Source organism: Lissotriton helveticus, chromosome 11 (assembly GCF_964261635.1).
Source record: "Lissotriton helveticus chromosome 11, aLisHel1.1, whole genome shotgun sequence".
NCBI classification, from domain to species: domain Eukaryota; kingdom Metazoa; phylum Chordata; class Amphibia; order Caudata; family Salamandridae; genus Lissotriton; species Lissotriton helveticus.
This window is the reverse complement of record NC_136072.1, coordinates 1,077,656,991-1,077,673,637: the sequence shown is the minus strand read 5'-3', so window position 1 is coordinate 1,077,673,637 and position 16,647 is coordinate 1,077,656,991. Positions and strand designations below refer to the sequence as shown.

The 16,647-nt window shown below is 47.6% G+C and overlaps 1 protein-coding gene across 1 annotated transcript in view; it reads right to left on the bottom strand.

The window, feature by feature from the left end:
- The window catches only part of PRKAB1 (protein kinase AMP-activated non-catalytic subunit beta 1), a 148,379-nt gene that overhangs the window by 65,037 nt on the left and 66,695 nt on the right, over positions 1–16,647 (bottom strand). The window contains exons 2-3 of the mRNA XM_078667650.1: positions 11,655–11,834; positions 5,229–5,395 (exon numbers count right to left, since the gene is read on the bottom strand). Of these exons, the coding sequence (XP_078523776.1) occupies positions 5,229–5,395; positions 11,655–11,819 (332 nt within the window). The 5' untranslated portion in view covers positions 11,820–11,834. The remainder of the gene's footprint in view (positions 1–5,228; positions 5,396–11,654; positions 11,835–16,647) is intronic.

Genomic DNA, 16,647 nt, shown 5'->3' with positions numbered 1-16,647 from the left:
ACGACCGTCGTAGACGAGGCCCGTCGTCGACGACCGTCGTAGACGAGGCCCGTCGTCGACGACCGTCGTAGACGAGGCCCATCGTAGACGAGGCCCGTCGTCGACCGTCGTAGACGAGGCCCGTCGTCGACGACCGTCGTAGACGAGGCCCGTCGTAGACAAGGCCCGTCGTAGACGAGGCCCGTCGTCGGCGACTGTCGTAGACGCTGCAGTCAACGACGACCGTCGTAGACGAAGCTGTCGTCGACGACCACCGTAGATGAGGCGGTCGTCAACAACCCTCGTAGAAGAGGCCATCGTCGACGACCATCGAGGAGGAGGCCGTCATCGACGATCATCGTAGATGAGGATCATTTTGGTGAGGCAGTAATATTAGACATGGAGATATTTGGTATATACTCCTAATGTCCGGCAAGAGAGCTTCCCTGATGTAGCGTCAGGGATGAAAAAAGGGATTTGTATCCTCTGTGAGAAATGCCTATAAAGGCTCAAAGAGAATCTTATGGCTCTTATGCGCGCCCTCAGTAGCGCGACTTCTCCCTTCGACCTCACCTCATCCTCCTCAGAAGTGGCAGGTTTTTATGCGCGCCCTCAGTAGGCTCCTGGCGCGACTTCTCCCTTCTACCTCTCCTCCTCCTCCTCAGAAGTGGCTGGTAAAAGTCTCTGACCCAAAGCGGCCTCATCTCTCAGAACGTGAGAGTTATTGAGGAAAAGGTTAGACATAAATCATAGTCTATTACCTTATTTACTGCCATTCTGCCATATTACCGCCTTAATTGGGTCAGAGAAATGAAGTAAGAGCTTGTAATCCAAAAAGAAGTAAAAACTGAAGAAAAAACTGAGCAGAGCTCAGGGAGACTCCCTTCACCCACGACGTGCGGTGAAAATCTGAGGAGAGCTGGCTCTGCAGAGAGGGTTCTGGAGGGTGCTGTGAGCTGATCGGTTGGAGCAAAGACTTTGGTCTTTTTTACATAATGAGGTAGATAGGCTACTATAATTTAGGCCTCAGGCCTATTCCTAGGGCCTACTACTACTACAAAGTGCTTTTGCACTGCTTTTTTATTTACCGTGGGACTCCCGCCTCGTCGACGGGGAATGATTCAGGCATGTGAATCTATGAAAGATACCCCAATACTGGATAAAGTTGTTTACACAAATATTACATTTTAATCATACCCCATGCTCTTTTCATGCTTAAATGGTCTACCACATCCATTCTCATCCCAGAGTGATCTGTTACAATTTCTTTACTGAGCCTATAAAGTAATTAACAATATTTAGCCCAATGCATCTAAGTGTATGCAACTAATACTATGGGACAGACTCAGGTAATTTGTCTTTTGAAAGCGGAGTTATGCCAGAGTTCAGCCCGTCTGCGCCCGTCCGCGCTGAGGACGGGCTGGACCCTGGGGTTCCTCGTAGGTCCCACACATTGCATTGGGGATATTCATCTTCGGAATTGCTGGCTCTTAGACCCCCAGTACTGCCGTGCCACCATCGGTTTTCTCCTGAGGGTTTGCGTCAGTTTCAGGTATGCCCTACCTGTAGAACCTTTTTTAAATTGACAACACAGTCTTAAAGGAAACCTTTTCCCCCCCCCCACGACAGACGACTTTTCAACCTAGAAAGGGCTTCCTGATCAATGCGCGATCTCTTATTAAACACAATGTAGCATTTCACGATTTTGTGAGTATGAGGCAACCAGATTGGGTTTTCGGGACCGAGAGGTGGGCCTCTGAGTCCGCAGGTCATGATCTCCTTCTGGCTATACCTGAAGGTTATATGCTTCATAGACAGGATAGAGTGCGGCGCAGAGGAGGAGGACTGGCAATCCTCTTCAAGGCGACACTCTTATGCACTGTGAAGTCCCTATCGGTTCCTTCGGATCCTTTTGAGGCTTTATATTTTTGCATTGTTTGTTCTCCTTCGGTCTCCTTTGCTGGAATTCTTGTCTATAGACCCCCAGGACCGAGAACCAATTTCTGCCCTGAGCTCTTTAGAACCTTGGAGCCTTACTTTGGGAGATCTCATTTCACCATTCTTGGTGATTTAAATTTCCATCTAGATGATCTGGAATCTAATGACACCTATACCCTGACTAACGCATTGGAAGCTTGTGACTTCGTCCAAATGGTGCACTGCCCGACTCATAGGGCCGGTCACACCCTGGACGGGGTGTTTTCCAATGATCCGAGATTATCAGTTGGCTTGCCCCTGCCGCTGGTATGGTCAGATCATCTAGCAGTACCATTGGATTTAGAATCTCCCCGGGCCGAGGTTAATCATGCTGCTACTAATAAATGTCTTAAAAGAAGCTTTAGAAACTTCACCAATGATGCTCTTGCTCCCTATATCCAAGCCACTAGTATTTCATCTGTGAGGGAGGCGGACGAGGCGGCACAAGAACTTGTCGACTCTATCACCAAGGCAGCTGAAGAGTTAGCCCCTACCTCTCTTGGATATGTGGCACGACAGAAACCTACAGCCCCTTGGTTTTCGGAGTCATTGAGGCTTCTTAGACAAAACTGTAGAAGGAAAGAGAGAGGATGGCGCACATCTTGGGATGCTACAGAACGGGAAGTATACAAGTGCCAGCTGCGAGAATATAAAAGCAGAGTTATTAAGGAAAAACAGGAATATTTCACCAGCCTGACTAGCTCTCTTACTTCATCTAAAGAGCTTTTCAAGATCGTGGACTCTCTCTGCTCTCTCCAGGCACCTGACCCCTGGTAAGCTCACAAGAGTTATGCAACAACATCTCGGACTTCTTCTACAAAAAATAGATGATATCTATCTTGCTCTACAATCCCAGAGGAATACCCTGAATGACAATGATTCCTCTGGAATTGCGCACTTTGAATCTTGGGCTGGGCTGGAGATCCTACCCATACCCTTACCCATTTTCCAGCGCTTTCCCTGGAGGGTCTTAATCGACTGCTAGATAGAACTAAATCAGCTTCTCCTTTGGACCCAATTCCTTTGAAAATACTTAAGGAATGTAAGGATATTGTTCTACCCCCTATGTTGGAAATAATGAATGGGGCTATGGAACAGGGCACCTTTCCTACGGTTTGGAAGAAGGTGATAGTGAAGCCTCTCCTCAAAAAGCCCTCTCTGGACCCTGGTCTTCTTAAGAATTTCAGACCAATTTCCCTTCTGCCGGCTCCAGCAAAGATGTTGGAAGCTCACATGAACTCTCATTTATCCATCTTCCTGGACTCCTCTGGGTTCTTGGATGGCTCCCAACATGGCTTTAGGAAATTCCACAGCACTGAGTCTGCTCTTGTCAAGGTGGTAGATAACATTCGCCGAAAAGTAGATCTTGGCCAAACTACCATACTAGTGCTGTTGGACCTCACGGCGGCGTTTGATACCCTGTCTCCCTCTACTTTGACATCTTGGTTAAGGGAGGCAGGGATAACAGGGTCGGCTTTGAGTCTCCTGAACTCTTTCTTACATCAGAGAGAACAGCGAGTGATGCTCGGAGATTTCCTCTCCCCTGCTAAATCGTTGCAATGTGGGGTGCCACAGGGGTCGGCCTTGAGTCCGACCCGGTTTAATATCTACGTGGCCCCCCTTGCGAGATTAGTAAAATCACAGGGGATGGAGGTGGTGTCATACACCGACGACACCCAGATTATGGTGTCCCTGGCCCACTCTATGAGTACATCCGCGTCCAACTTTAGGTCTTGCATGCAGCTTGTTGCAGAGTGGATGATCCTTAACTCCCTAAAGTTGAACGGTGACAAAACAGAGGTCCTGGTCTTTGGTAAGGACCAGGACGTGTGGTCGGGGGAATGGTGGCCCTCATCTCTTGGCACTTGCCCCATTCCCGCCCAATCTGCCAGGAATCTCGGCGTCATCTTCGACACCTCACTCTCCATGGAGCTCCAGGTAAATAGGACAGTTGCCACCTGCTGGGGAGTTATTAAGACCCTTAAAAGAATCCTTCATTACCTTTCCCCCCAGGCACGCAGGCAGATCGTGATCGCTCTTGTTGGCTCCAGGCTTGACTATTGTAATTCACTCTATGCTGGGGCCAACAAGTGCCTTCTGCAACGCTTGCAGGTGGTGCAGAATGCTCCTGCGCGATTCGTGTTGGCCCTTCCATGGTTGTCATCTGCTACTATGGCAAGGAAGAGCCTTCATTGGCTCCCTATTCCTTTTAGGGTCTCTTTCAAACTCCTTTGCCTCACTTATAGTGCCCTTATGGCAGGCCCTTCTGATGCTCTTGGGTCTCTGCTTACCCGCTATGTGCCTAGCAGATGTCTTCGCTCTCTAGAGCTGAATCAACTGGTAGTCCCCCATTTTAAGAAGGTCAGATGGGGGAGTAGGGCATTCTCCATCTTGGCACCCCAATTATGGAACACACTTCCGTTGGAGATCAAATCTCAGCCCTCATTGGATCTCTTTAGGAAAGCTCTCTTAAAACCTGGTGTTTCATTAAAGCCTACCAGTAAGTTCCTGTCACCCTGTTGACTCAGCTACATATTGAGCTAGGCGCCTTGACGCCCACTGGGCTTAGTTGCGCGGTTATAAATCATATTTCATTCATTCATTCAAAGAGGTCTGTAACTTTGATGTACTCGAACAACTCAAAAAAGGATGCAGACCATCGTACACATTAGGATACATGCTACATATTGCCCTATGCAAACTGGGGTGGTTGGAATACGGTTTTTAGTGCAGCTCCCTCTTTACTGCTGCATGTGAAACTTAAACTTGGTCCAGACCACCAAACGCATCCTTGGACAATTTGCAATAGTCTTTCTGTTCCCTCTTTGTGTCTCCTCTAGCTTTCACTTTTGTTCTTCTCAGAATCTTAATTTTAACACACTGTGTGTGATCCGTAACACCTCATTACTTGACCCTCTATCAGTATCTTCCCTTTAGTTGCAATTTCCATTTCTCCCAATCTTTATTGAATTCCTTTCTTTCTTTGTATATCATATATATAACCTATTATTAATTCAATAACTTAATTCTGCCTACTGCATTCATAACATGCACAAGCCGACAGTTTGAGAGGAGTGGGTGGACAGAAGAGGAGCGGACACAGGTTACATTATATAATATGAAGTCATGCAAACCAGTGATTAGTAATCATGAGGAGCAAATGGACAGAGTGCACAAGGGTGCAGCGCAGTCAATAGATAATCGAACAACTCTCTATACATAACAGTTTTAGGTACTGATGTCTTACGTTTATCTGAGCAACACGGTCTTACCTTCGTATGAGAGGGATTTTGCTCCAGTTGTTGAAAGATCCAGAAAGATAAATCTCCTTGCCGCCACCTGTCCAACGGAAGACAGTTGGACGTGCTTGAGTAGGCGTTTTGTCATTCACTTCCATATCGTGCTGCCAAGCCAGGAATTCGTCCTTATCTGAAGATGGCTAGAATCCACCAACAATATTCATAAATGAAGGGTTCAGTATGCATTGATCTTTAAGTCTTTAAGTAAGAAACCGAGAACGCAAAGCGACTTTACATTTAAATTATGGACTGACTGAATAGGTTTCCAAACAAGGAACAAAGTGGCTGCTGTGAAAAAGTCATTTTTACTCATAATACTTTTGGAGTAACAGATGGGCATTAACATGTACGGATTATTATCAGATTCTTTTTATTTTTTAAAGTAGCAACGAGCTACTCAAATAATTGACATTTCTGCACAAAAAAGATTGCTCCGATGTTTAATAAAAGGGCAGCTAAAGGGTGGGTGACTATTAGAGGTACGTTTTTGTAGGCTGAATAACTCGTCAGCTAGTAGATGCTAGAGATAGTATCTGCCTTTGCCATTCAACAAATATCACTCAATATTGATTTCTACATAAAACAGCTGCCTTACAGTCTAGTACAAATTCCTAGTACTTTCCTTACACAGTAGGAGAACAGAGTCCTTTTCTATATGGTAAAATGCCATGGAGGAGCAAGTAAGTCATAACCTAGGCAATGATTGCCTGTACCCATCTTTCACAGCTTCTCCTCAGAGCCTACAAGGGCCATTCGGTGAATGATTTCACATTAGCCTCAAATTCTAAGCTGACAACAACCTAAGCAACATTCTAGAAGGCTTCCTGTTGGTGATTTTATAATGCAGGACCGGTTAAGGGAACTGTTCTTTTCTCTTCCATGGATGGCCACTTTAAAGGCAGAGCCCATTTCAAGCATTTATGGGATAACCAGTGAGGCGAGCACAAATGTCAGCAATCCTCAAATGTGACTTATGTTTTCTGATCTCACAGTAGACAGGGTTTCTGAGATAAACACCCCTCCCACAATGAACAAGGAGCTGGCATAATCCCCACTCCAAATACATGTAATGCATTGCAACTCACAGAAGCTGTGGATAGATGAGACCTAAAAATGATGAGGCAGTCTAAAGCCCATCATTAATATGGCAGGTCATTCAAAACTCTTCTCCTATCGAAATTTGCTTCTTTGACACTCTTCTAGCTGTAAAGTAAATACAATTGCATATGACAGAAAATCATACCTTTTTAACAAAAGGGTCATCCGAGAAGATGACCTGCCTCAGCAGAGCAGACTACAAAAAACTAGGGGTGGGCAATAAAATCTGCTCTGCTGGCTGAGTTCATAAAGTTTTGGCGACATCGTGTTACGCTTGTAACAAAGAGTTGCAGTCAAACTCTGCCAACCCACGCATGGCCAAGTTTTTACTTGTGTGCGGCTCACCAACGGTAATTAGACGCGAGGGAGATCTGGAATCCACTAGTGCCATTTTCGGGTGCTGGTTGGGCACCAGGCGAGATTTTCTCAACGAGGGCAGTTGCGACCGTTCACGGTGAGAAAGCTACTGCTCAAGTAGCAAATGTACCAGAGCAGCAAAGAAGAAGTGCCCTCTGGCACACTGTGTGGTGCCACAAAGAGCCCTCTGGCGTGCTGCCATTCGGTCTGATTTAGCAACGCGAGACAAGCTCCCAGTGCTAATAATCAATGTGATGTGCCAATTATCACCCACTTGCGGAACGTCACGGAATCTTGCATCGTTTTCATGTAACTCCCTGGAATTCCACAGAGTGAAACTCTGCAAGTTCCACCCATTGCTACAAATGTGGCAAGTTCCACCCATCGCCACAAATTTGGTAATGTGTGAACAGTACCTTTGAACAGTTTTCCTCCTTCTGTTCGAACCATCAAAATCAGTTGACACTCGTTCAGGGTTACAGGTGCAGGGTGGCGGGAGGGGGGAGTTTAGGGGTTTGTAGTAACATGTTGTGGAATGTAAATGGCTTAGGCTTCAAAATAAAGCGTACATTGGTACTTCAATTCCTCAAGAGACATAAGCCAGACGTGGTCCCACTGCAGGAGACGCACTTGCAGGGGTGTCACTACAAAGCATTGAATACGTGGAGGATAGAAGTTAATAGCTCATGCAGGATACACATCGGGATCGCAAGGGATGGGCTTCCTTCTCAGAGTCACAGCAACATATGTCCCAGTAAAGACATGGATGGACACGTTAGGCAGAATGGTGTTCCAGTCAGGAAGTTGGGATGGGAAAAAGCTAAACCTGGGCTCAGTCTATGTCCCACCAATGATGCAAAGTAAAAGAAGGATAGCACTAGGGGCGTAATTATTAGAGCTACCATTGGACACACTAATTTTAGGGGGAGACATGAATGATGTGATGTCCCTAACGGATGATCTTTGGCCAGGAAGGGAAGCCTCCACCACCGAGACTCCTTTAAGAGGACTAGCAGAAGCATTGGGATGGGCAGACCTCTGGAGAGCCCATAATGGGGCGACGTGCCAATACATGCACTAGTCGGCAAGACATGGGAGCCTTTCTCTGATAGACTTTGTTTACTTTAAGAAGAGATGTGGGGAGCTCCAGAGACACACATCAACTAGCAAGAGGGATTTCAGACCACTCACCGGTGGTTACCTAGTTCAGAGGGCAGACAGCAAGGGCTCTTGTGCCTCCTAGGCTAGAACCTAGGCATCTGAAGGATAAAGAGTTTGTAGGTAAATTACGGGAGGGCACAGATAATTATTTTCGGGAAAACGAGGGATCAGTTAAATTCAGCTGTGTACTCTAGGAGGCATATACGACAGTGGTGAGAGGGCAATACCAAGCTTTGGTAGGGTTAAAAAAGAAAGCGGACAGGCAGAAATACCGAGAGATTGAACAGAAAGTAACAAGCATAGAAACGGAATGGACTGGAAAAGTTGAACACGATGAAGCCCTGACGCACCACCTAAAGTTGGCACAGCAGGAGTTATGGAAGGTATCAGCAGGGGCAGCCAGGGCCCATGCATTGGCAGTGCAGCACAGGGTTTATGAGGTCGGGAACAAGGCTACAAAGTTAATTGCCTGGCTGGAGAAGAGGGATAGGGAAAGGAACTGGGTCACGGAGATCCTTGACCGGGATGGAGTGGGGCTAACTGGGGACGAGGCCATAGCGGTAGTGTTGGTGGATTTTGTATGAGGAGGTATATACAGCAAGATCCACTTGGTCAGTGGAGGAGTGTGTAGAACTACTCCCAATTATGAACCTCAATACTCTAACTAAAGAGCATTCAGATCTGTTGGAAGGCGAAATCACCGTGGAAGAAATACCAGAACCGATAAGTGATCTGCAGGACCGATAAGTGATCTCCAATCAGGGGAGGCCACGGGCCCTAACGAGTTGCCCGTAGAGCAATTTAAGAGATCAGCTCAGATTCTGGCACCACAATTGTTAAAAATGTTTCTAGAGGCTAGAGAGGTGGGAATCTTACCAGAAGATCAGAGAAGAGCCACTATAGTGGTAATCTCAAAAGAAGGGAAGCCACCGAAAGAGTGCACATCGTACAGGCCCATCTCATTATTAAACGTGGAGCCCAAAGTCTTGCCCACTGTCCTTGCGAATAGACTGGCTGGAGTTTTGCCCTCAGTGATCCATCCGGATCAGTCAGGTTTCGTCCCAAGGCCCAGTATGTGCCTAAATTTAAGAAGATTATACAGGATAATCCACTTGACCAAGGTATATGGGGCAGCAGATGTAGCGGTACTATCCCTTGATGCCAGAATGGCCTTGGATAGTGTGGAGTGGGGCTACCTCTTTGCCCTCTTGCCACGATTAGGCTTTGGGTCAGAGTTCTGTGCATGGGTGCATTTGTTATATCAAGGTCCAACGGCCAGGGTGAGGGTAAATGGCTGAATGTCACGTACTAGAAAATTAATGAAGGGTACGAGATAGGGTTGCCCCTTGTCCCCTATGATTTTCACCCTGGCTTTGGAACCGCTGGTGTTCGGGGGGATCCACTAATCCGGGGACAAGCAGTGGAGAACAATTGGGAAGAGAAAATATCGCTGTATGCTGACAATATTCTGTTATATGTTAGCAAACCCTGTATGTGCATTCCACGAATCTTGCTTTTTTTAATCTATTTGGCAACTATGCGGGTTACCAAATTAACTGGGACAAGTCTTTGATCTTTCCGTTGTCCCAGGGCCCTCTGTCCCTGCCGAGAAGTTGTCCAGCACCGGTAGCTATGGATGGATTTAAATATCTGGGCATTGAAATAACAAGGTCAGAAGCCCAGTTTCTAGAGTGCAACATTGTCCCCCAAATAGATTGCTTCCAGACGGACGTGAGCCACTGACGCGCACTCCCTCTTTCGCTGATGGGGAGAGCCGACCACTTCAAAATGATGACGCTCCCGGGATTCTTGTACGTTTTCCAAAATACGCCATTTAAGATCCCTGAGCCATATTTGCGAAGAATAGATGGTATCCTTAAAACTCTGTTGTGGGATGGGCGGGCAGCGTGAATCTCGCTCACAAAACTCCAGCGAGGGGTGTATGACGGGGACTTAGCCGTTCCAAACCTCAAAGCCTACTATTGGGCAGCCCAAATGGTGGTGATAAACAACTGTGTGCTTGGGGAAAGGCATGAACGAGCATATCGAGTCGACTGACTGGCCATGGGAGGCAGAGATTATCTGGCACTCCTATATAAAGGGAGGGGCCGTGTTCGGCCACCGCCACATATGATGGCGGTCCTGCAGGCCTGGAAGGCAGCTAACAGGTGCATAAGATGGGATAGGAAGCTTACGGCTGAAACCCCATTATGGGATAGTGAGTTATTAAGTGTGGTCGGGAAATTGAGAATGTATACGAAATGGCATGTAAGTGGTATTGAGAAACTAGGAGATATATGGCGGTCAGGGGCACTTGCTACTTTTGAGACATTAGTAAATGAATTCGGGCTGGCACCGACAGAGATATTACGGTATAGACAAATACAACACGCTCTGAAAGAACACTTGCCTGACGGGGAGATGGTACCGGACTACTCCCCTTTAGACGATAGGCTCTTGTTAGATCCAATGCCTAGTAAAGCGGTGTCTCTGACAGATAGGAAAATAATGAACAATATGCCGCACAGTCTTGGTGGGCTACGCGAAGAATGGACTGTTGACTTGGGGGACATAGACGACTGAGATTGGAGTGAAGCGATTCAGAGCCCGCGAGAAATAGGATAAGGGCTAGATTCCAACTCGTGCAGCTACATATACTTCATAGGTCGTACATGTCCAGGACAAGGATGTTTAAAATCGGGCCGGCGTAGTCGGCCAGCTGTCCTAGAGGTTGTGTGGAGCTGGGTACATTTGTTCATGTGCTATGGACCTGTCCAGTCATACAGAACTATTGGTCCAAAATCAAAAAGGTGCTGAAAGAGGTGACGGGCATACCAATACCACTAGAGGCTAAGTGACTGTTACTTGGAATGTCAGTAGAAGAAAAATGGCCGAGGAAGGTGGGTATCTGGATGGGTGTGGCAGCAGTAGTAGCAAAACGTAATATTGTGCGACTCTGGGGAGCAAGTAGGCCCCCAAAGTTACAGGACTGGGAGTAAGACTTGGACTGGTGCCAAAAGGCGGAACAGACAATTTAAAACAACAGAGGTGCGATGCGGACATTTGAAAAAATATGGGGCCACTGGATGCAATATAGGGTTACATTAGATTTGTTAGAGGGGGGCAGGAGGGATGCCTGAGGCTTTTTCGAGGGAGGTAAAGATGGGTGGGAAAGCTAGACTTATCCTTGCTCTTCATAAGGGTGGAACTAGTTAAAATTGATTATGTATCAAAGAATTGGTCTCCTGCGTAAGGCCTAACTACGGAAACGTTACCTATGCAACTACTGTGTATCTTGATCAACTGTATAATAATTAAAAATTACATTTAAAAAAAGAAAAAAAAAACATTTGACATTCAAAAAGGGTAACAAAATGTGGTCTTTTTTTGTGTTTGACAAAGTTGGTGTGTCCTTGCCTTTTCTTTCCTCTCTCCCTCCGTTTTCTTCTTTCATTCCTCACTCTAGACCTCAGCACCGAAGCTATTTCAGCTAACAGAAATAGAGAAACACACCTCTTCAAATATATGGAGGAAATGTAAAGTGTTGGAGAACAAGCGTTCAGAAGCAATGCTTTGAAACAAGCATACGATCTCAGTTGAACAGCAAAGGGTACTCATTTGGAGTTTGCTTAAAGCAGGATTGGTACCACCAATATCTAAAGAGTAGTTCATCATAAATTACTTCCACTGCGAGGCAAAGACATTAAACCACAGAAGGCTATAGTCTGATCTCTCAGCACTCCTTAGTGCTGAAAAAATAAGGTTGCTGACCAACTCGGTTACCTTGACGTCTTCAGACTGGAACATGTCGGCATCTTCGGGGCTATCCATTAGGATTTTTGGTCTATCCCCTTTTGTGGTTATGGCTCCCCCACCACTGTCACGCCGGGGGGTCTTCTGCCCACCTGGCCGCTCCATTCCACCGCGTTCACTGCTTGTGTTCCCCATCTCTTCTTTTGAGGTCTGAAAGAAAAGAAAACAAGTTGCAGCTGGCGGCTTGAAAACGAGAACATGTGACCAGAAAGCATTCTGCACAGTTTGACAACATGCCTCTTAAACAACAAATGCAGGGCAGAAATAGTATTAAAAAATGGGGCACTACAGGGGATTGAGCACATCAGGCGCCAACCAACAAGTGTGCTTTTATAACTTCCAATCACCATTTGTACTTCATTTTCTGACAGATGAACCTAAGTGCAATTTTACTGTGAAGGTATTTAACCTACCACATGCAGATGCATACCAACGTGATTTACAATGGCCCCAATTAGCAAGAGCCAAACTTATTGTGAAAAGATAAATAAATGTACAGACCTATATTTGTTTTTAAGGCCCCTGTGGGCCTTTCAAATTAACAGCATTAACAAACATGTTGGCCAAGCCCATTCAGGAGATGTGGGAACCAGGACTACCATTTCTACAACATTAACTGAATTCAAGTTGATCGCCTGCAATTGGAGTGGTACTCAAAATACCTCTTACACTGGGAAAAAGGCACCAATCTACACATTTTAGGAAATTGCAAACTACAAGTTACGTCGCCAGTTGCTGGCCTGTTACAGAACGAAGAGCTTGCATTGGCAGAGGTATTTGACTTGACAGTGCAGATTCTGCAGGTCATGGATCAAGGTCAGTGGCAGATGATAAAAGCAAATACCCACAAGTGGGTGCCTAGGGAGAAAAAGCACAAGGGAGACAGCTGGAAAACACATGCACTCTCCTGGAGTGCTTTACAAAAAGAAAAGAGTAGTTTCCTCAAAGACAGCAGTGGAAGCACAGAAAGAAGACAGCCAATCAAAGATGGCAAGGAGGCCATGCTTCATGGGACAGAAAATCACACTTGGATAGGCAGAAACAAGGAAGTCCGTGAACACAAAACAAGCAAATAAGAGCGACAATAAAACAAGCCAGTGGTAAGCAATGGGTGGGCTCGAAGCCCTGCTTCGTTTTTTGGAAGGCCACAATATGGGCGAGAGGTGTGTCGCAGCGCCCAGTGCTGCTGACTCCAGACCACGAGGCTCGAGGTTCGATCATGGCGCTGGGTGCAGCTCAACTCAACACCATGTGACTCTGGGCAATAGCTCACTTAATCCCCCAGACGGCCCCCAGTACCTTGAAACTCTTAATGGGTGACATGCTTGCGCTGTATAAATTATTATTATTGTGTTAAGCTTCACCTAAAAAACACAAAAGGGGAAAGAGAAGGACAGGAAAAACAGTGACAAAAGGAAAACGCAGGGATGAAAAAGAACATTCAAGCGTGTGATAAAAAAGCACGGAGTGTCTGGTGGTGGATTAAAGAAGCACGAGGGGGCGTCATACCTATGCATCCTTATTATTCTGCACCACACCTTTGGATAGCGCTGGCCGCGTGCTTCTGAGCAATACTTTGGACCCCGGTACTTATACTTTTACAAATTAGGTACTGGTAAGATTTCAGTTTATAGTGCATGGTTGAGAGTGTGGAGATTCATGGTACGGCCTGTGTGGGAACCAGTTGGTACAGTAGGTGTAGTGTTTTAAGGACAATGGGGTTCTCAAAATGTAAAGTTGTAAGAGACATCAGACTTACTTTTCAACCAAGGTCTAATCCACAGACGTTCAGGATAAGTAGGCAATCCTTATAGAGAACAGCACTGAAGCTAAGGAATGCTATTTCAGACTGAGTGGCCTGCCACAAATCCCACCTTGGACTGGACGCAAGCACAAACCTTTGCATTTTGCATGGCCTTTCCACAGTAATTACTGTGTTCTAATGGTACTGGTATATTACAAGTTTTATTTCCCACTGATGAAGGGTTTTAGGTTTAAATCTTTTTATTGAAAGACAGTGCAACAAGGTACATTGTTCACAATTACCATACAGGTCGATGCCCATAGGGCCCAATAAGGAGATCGAAAAGCACAAAAAGGCCCTGGCGTTATTATCAAAGTCCGACCTGTCTGGGAGAAAGCAGCAATATGCAACATCATATTTAGTAACTACCCAAAGAAAACTCCCCCCCCTCTCAAACCCCACCCCCTCCCTCCCTGAGCCCCTCCCCCACCCCCACCCGGCCCCCGTCCAGTGCTCATATCATCTCCCAGCTGACTGAATTCCCAGGCCGGTGAAGTCCTGCCAGTGGCGAGCGTCTTAAGGGTCTGTGGTCGTTGGCTCAGTAAGACGCAATAAACGAAGGTAACGGGGACATGTGATTTCTGTGAATTCCGTAAGCAGCAGGGATCGAAATGGCTGCCAAAGTTCTTCAAATTGGTCTCTATCCCCTGCCAAAGTGAGGGACAATTTTTCCATACCCAGCACGTGCCATATCCTGTGAAGCCAACATGTGGTGGAGGGAATTGTGGTGGTGCGCCAATGTGTGAGGATATTTTGCAGCGCTGACCCTAATGCAATGGCTATTTGGCGTCCCCTACGAGAACGCAATGGATATGTCAATGCGTTGGGGAGACCCAGCATAACGTATGCGGGGAAGCGTGGTATGCCAGTTTTGAAATGGTTATCTACTTCGTCGAGTATGTGCGTCCAATATGATTGGAGGTGCGGGCATTCCCATAATAAGTGTACCAGGTTGCCTACTTGGCCACAACCTCTCCAACAGAGCCTATCCTTGGTGTGATCCATCTCATGCAACCGCCACGGGGTGTAATACCAATATGCGGTGATTTTCGTGAATGCCTCATTGAGCCCCGTATGATACGCAGAATGACGCGCTCTGTAAGAAATCCCTCCCCATTCTTTGTGGCTGAGGGCCCTGCCCAGCTCCCTCTCCCAACGTTCTCCGCCTGGATTGTGGATGTGTGTAGGTGGTGTCTGGATCATCTTATAGATGTCCAAGATAAGTTTGGTGTCGGAGGTGCGCGATATTAGCCACCGTTCATATAGTGTGAGACGTCTCTCCGCGGTCTCCTGGACTTGCAGTTGTAGCAACCAGTGCCTCACCCGGAGGTATCTGACTCGGGGAAGCCGTATTCCTGTCTGAAGAGTGGAAAAGGGAGCACCCCGTCCGGGCCGTAGACATGATATAAGATCCGGCAGCCCGCTGGGCGGCAGTGCGCAAAAGTACCTTTCTCCATACCCGGGGTAAAGTCCGGGTTGTCCACCAGTGGTGTAAGCGGGGAGGGAAACGTGGTCAGTTCTTGGGTGCTATTGGTAGCATCCCAGACCTCCAGGGGGACCCGGGTAACATGGGAAGCGTAGAGGTTTGCCGGCCTGTGCGTCTTCGGAAGGAAGGGGATCTCCTGTAGTGGATGTCCTGCCACCGCCTGGTCCTGAAAGTGCCAGTGCTTTTCAGATTCCCACCTGCTCCACTCTACTAAATAACGTAGCTGCACCACCTGGTAATATTTATGCAGATCAGGGATGCCCAGCCCTCCGGCCTCCGGGGCCAGCATGGCAATCGTCCTCTTCAATCTGGGCCTCCGGCCTTGCCAGATAAACTGGGCTAGGTCCGCCTGTGTTTGCCGAATCCATCCAGTGGGAGGTCGCAGCGGCAGGGCCCGGAAAAGGTAGAGGATTTGTGGCAGGATGGTCATTTTGACCGCAGCTATTCTTCCCAGCCAGGAGAGATGAAGATGTCTCCAGCGGTTCAGTTCCTCCCGGATCCGCTTGCGGAGGGTAGCGTAGTTCGCCACCGTCATGCTGGCGAGTGTAGGGGCGAGCTGAATCCCCAAATAGGGAACAGTATCAGATGCCCACTGAATGGGGAGGAGGTTCTGTAGAAAAGCCCTGGTGGAAGCGGAGAGGGACAAGTCCAAATCAGTGGACTTATCTGTGTTCATTTTAAACCCAGCCACCGCAGCAAAGGCGTCAAGCTCGGCAATGCAGGCCGGAAGAGCAGAGCGTGTGTGATCTAGGGAGATCAGTATGTCATCAGCGTAGAGACTGATGGTATGTGTATTGCTGCTGAACTTTATTACGGTTGCGTCCTGGTTTTGACGTATCCTTTGAGCGAGTGGTTTCATGTATAGGGCAAATAGAAGGGGCGACAGCGGGCATCCCTGCCTCGTCCCGCTCTTAATCGCAAAACCGGTCGAGCTGTAGCCATTAACCCGCACCACTGCGGTGGGGGATCTATAACAATTAAAGATAAGGGTACAGAACTTCTCCCCAATCCCACCCTTGGCCAGAACCAGTTCTAGATAGGGCCAGTGTACTCGGTCGAACGCTTTCTCGGTGTCGACTGCCAGCATCATACGCTCCCCCGGTATGCGGGAGGCTTTTTTGATCAAGTGGACCACCCTTTTGGGGTTATCCACTGTCTGCCGTTCGGGGATAAAGCCCGCCTGATCTGGGTCAACGAGGCCTGGTAGATAGGAGGCTAGACGTGCCGCTAGAATGCCGGTATATAGTTTGAGGTCGACGTTGAGGAGCGAGATCGGCCTGTAGGCTCTGCATTTAGTCCTGTCCTTCCCAGGTTGAAGGTATTAAAAAGGCGGATGAGGAGTGGGGCCAGAGTGGTGCAGAAGGTCTTATAAAAAAATTGCGGAAAAAATGTCCAGCCCTGGTGCTTTCCCTACTTTGAGCCGGGCAATAGCGGCAACCACCTCCTCAATGCGGATATCCCTCTCCAGATACTCCGTCTGTACCGGGGGAAGGGAGCGTGCCCGAGGCGAAGTAATGCGCCGCGGCCAGCACATTCGGGGGGCCGCCGGAGTATAGCTTGGCATAGAAATCGCGGAATGTCTCCGCAATCTGCGCATCGTCCGACACTTTGGACCCGTCCGGCCGGGATATCTCCTTGACTTTCTGTTGTTGCCGCGCCACCCGCAACCGATT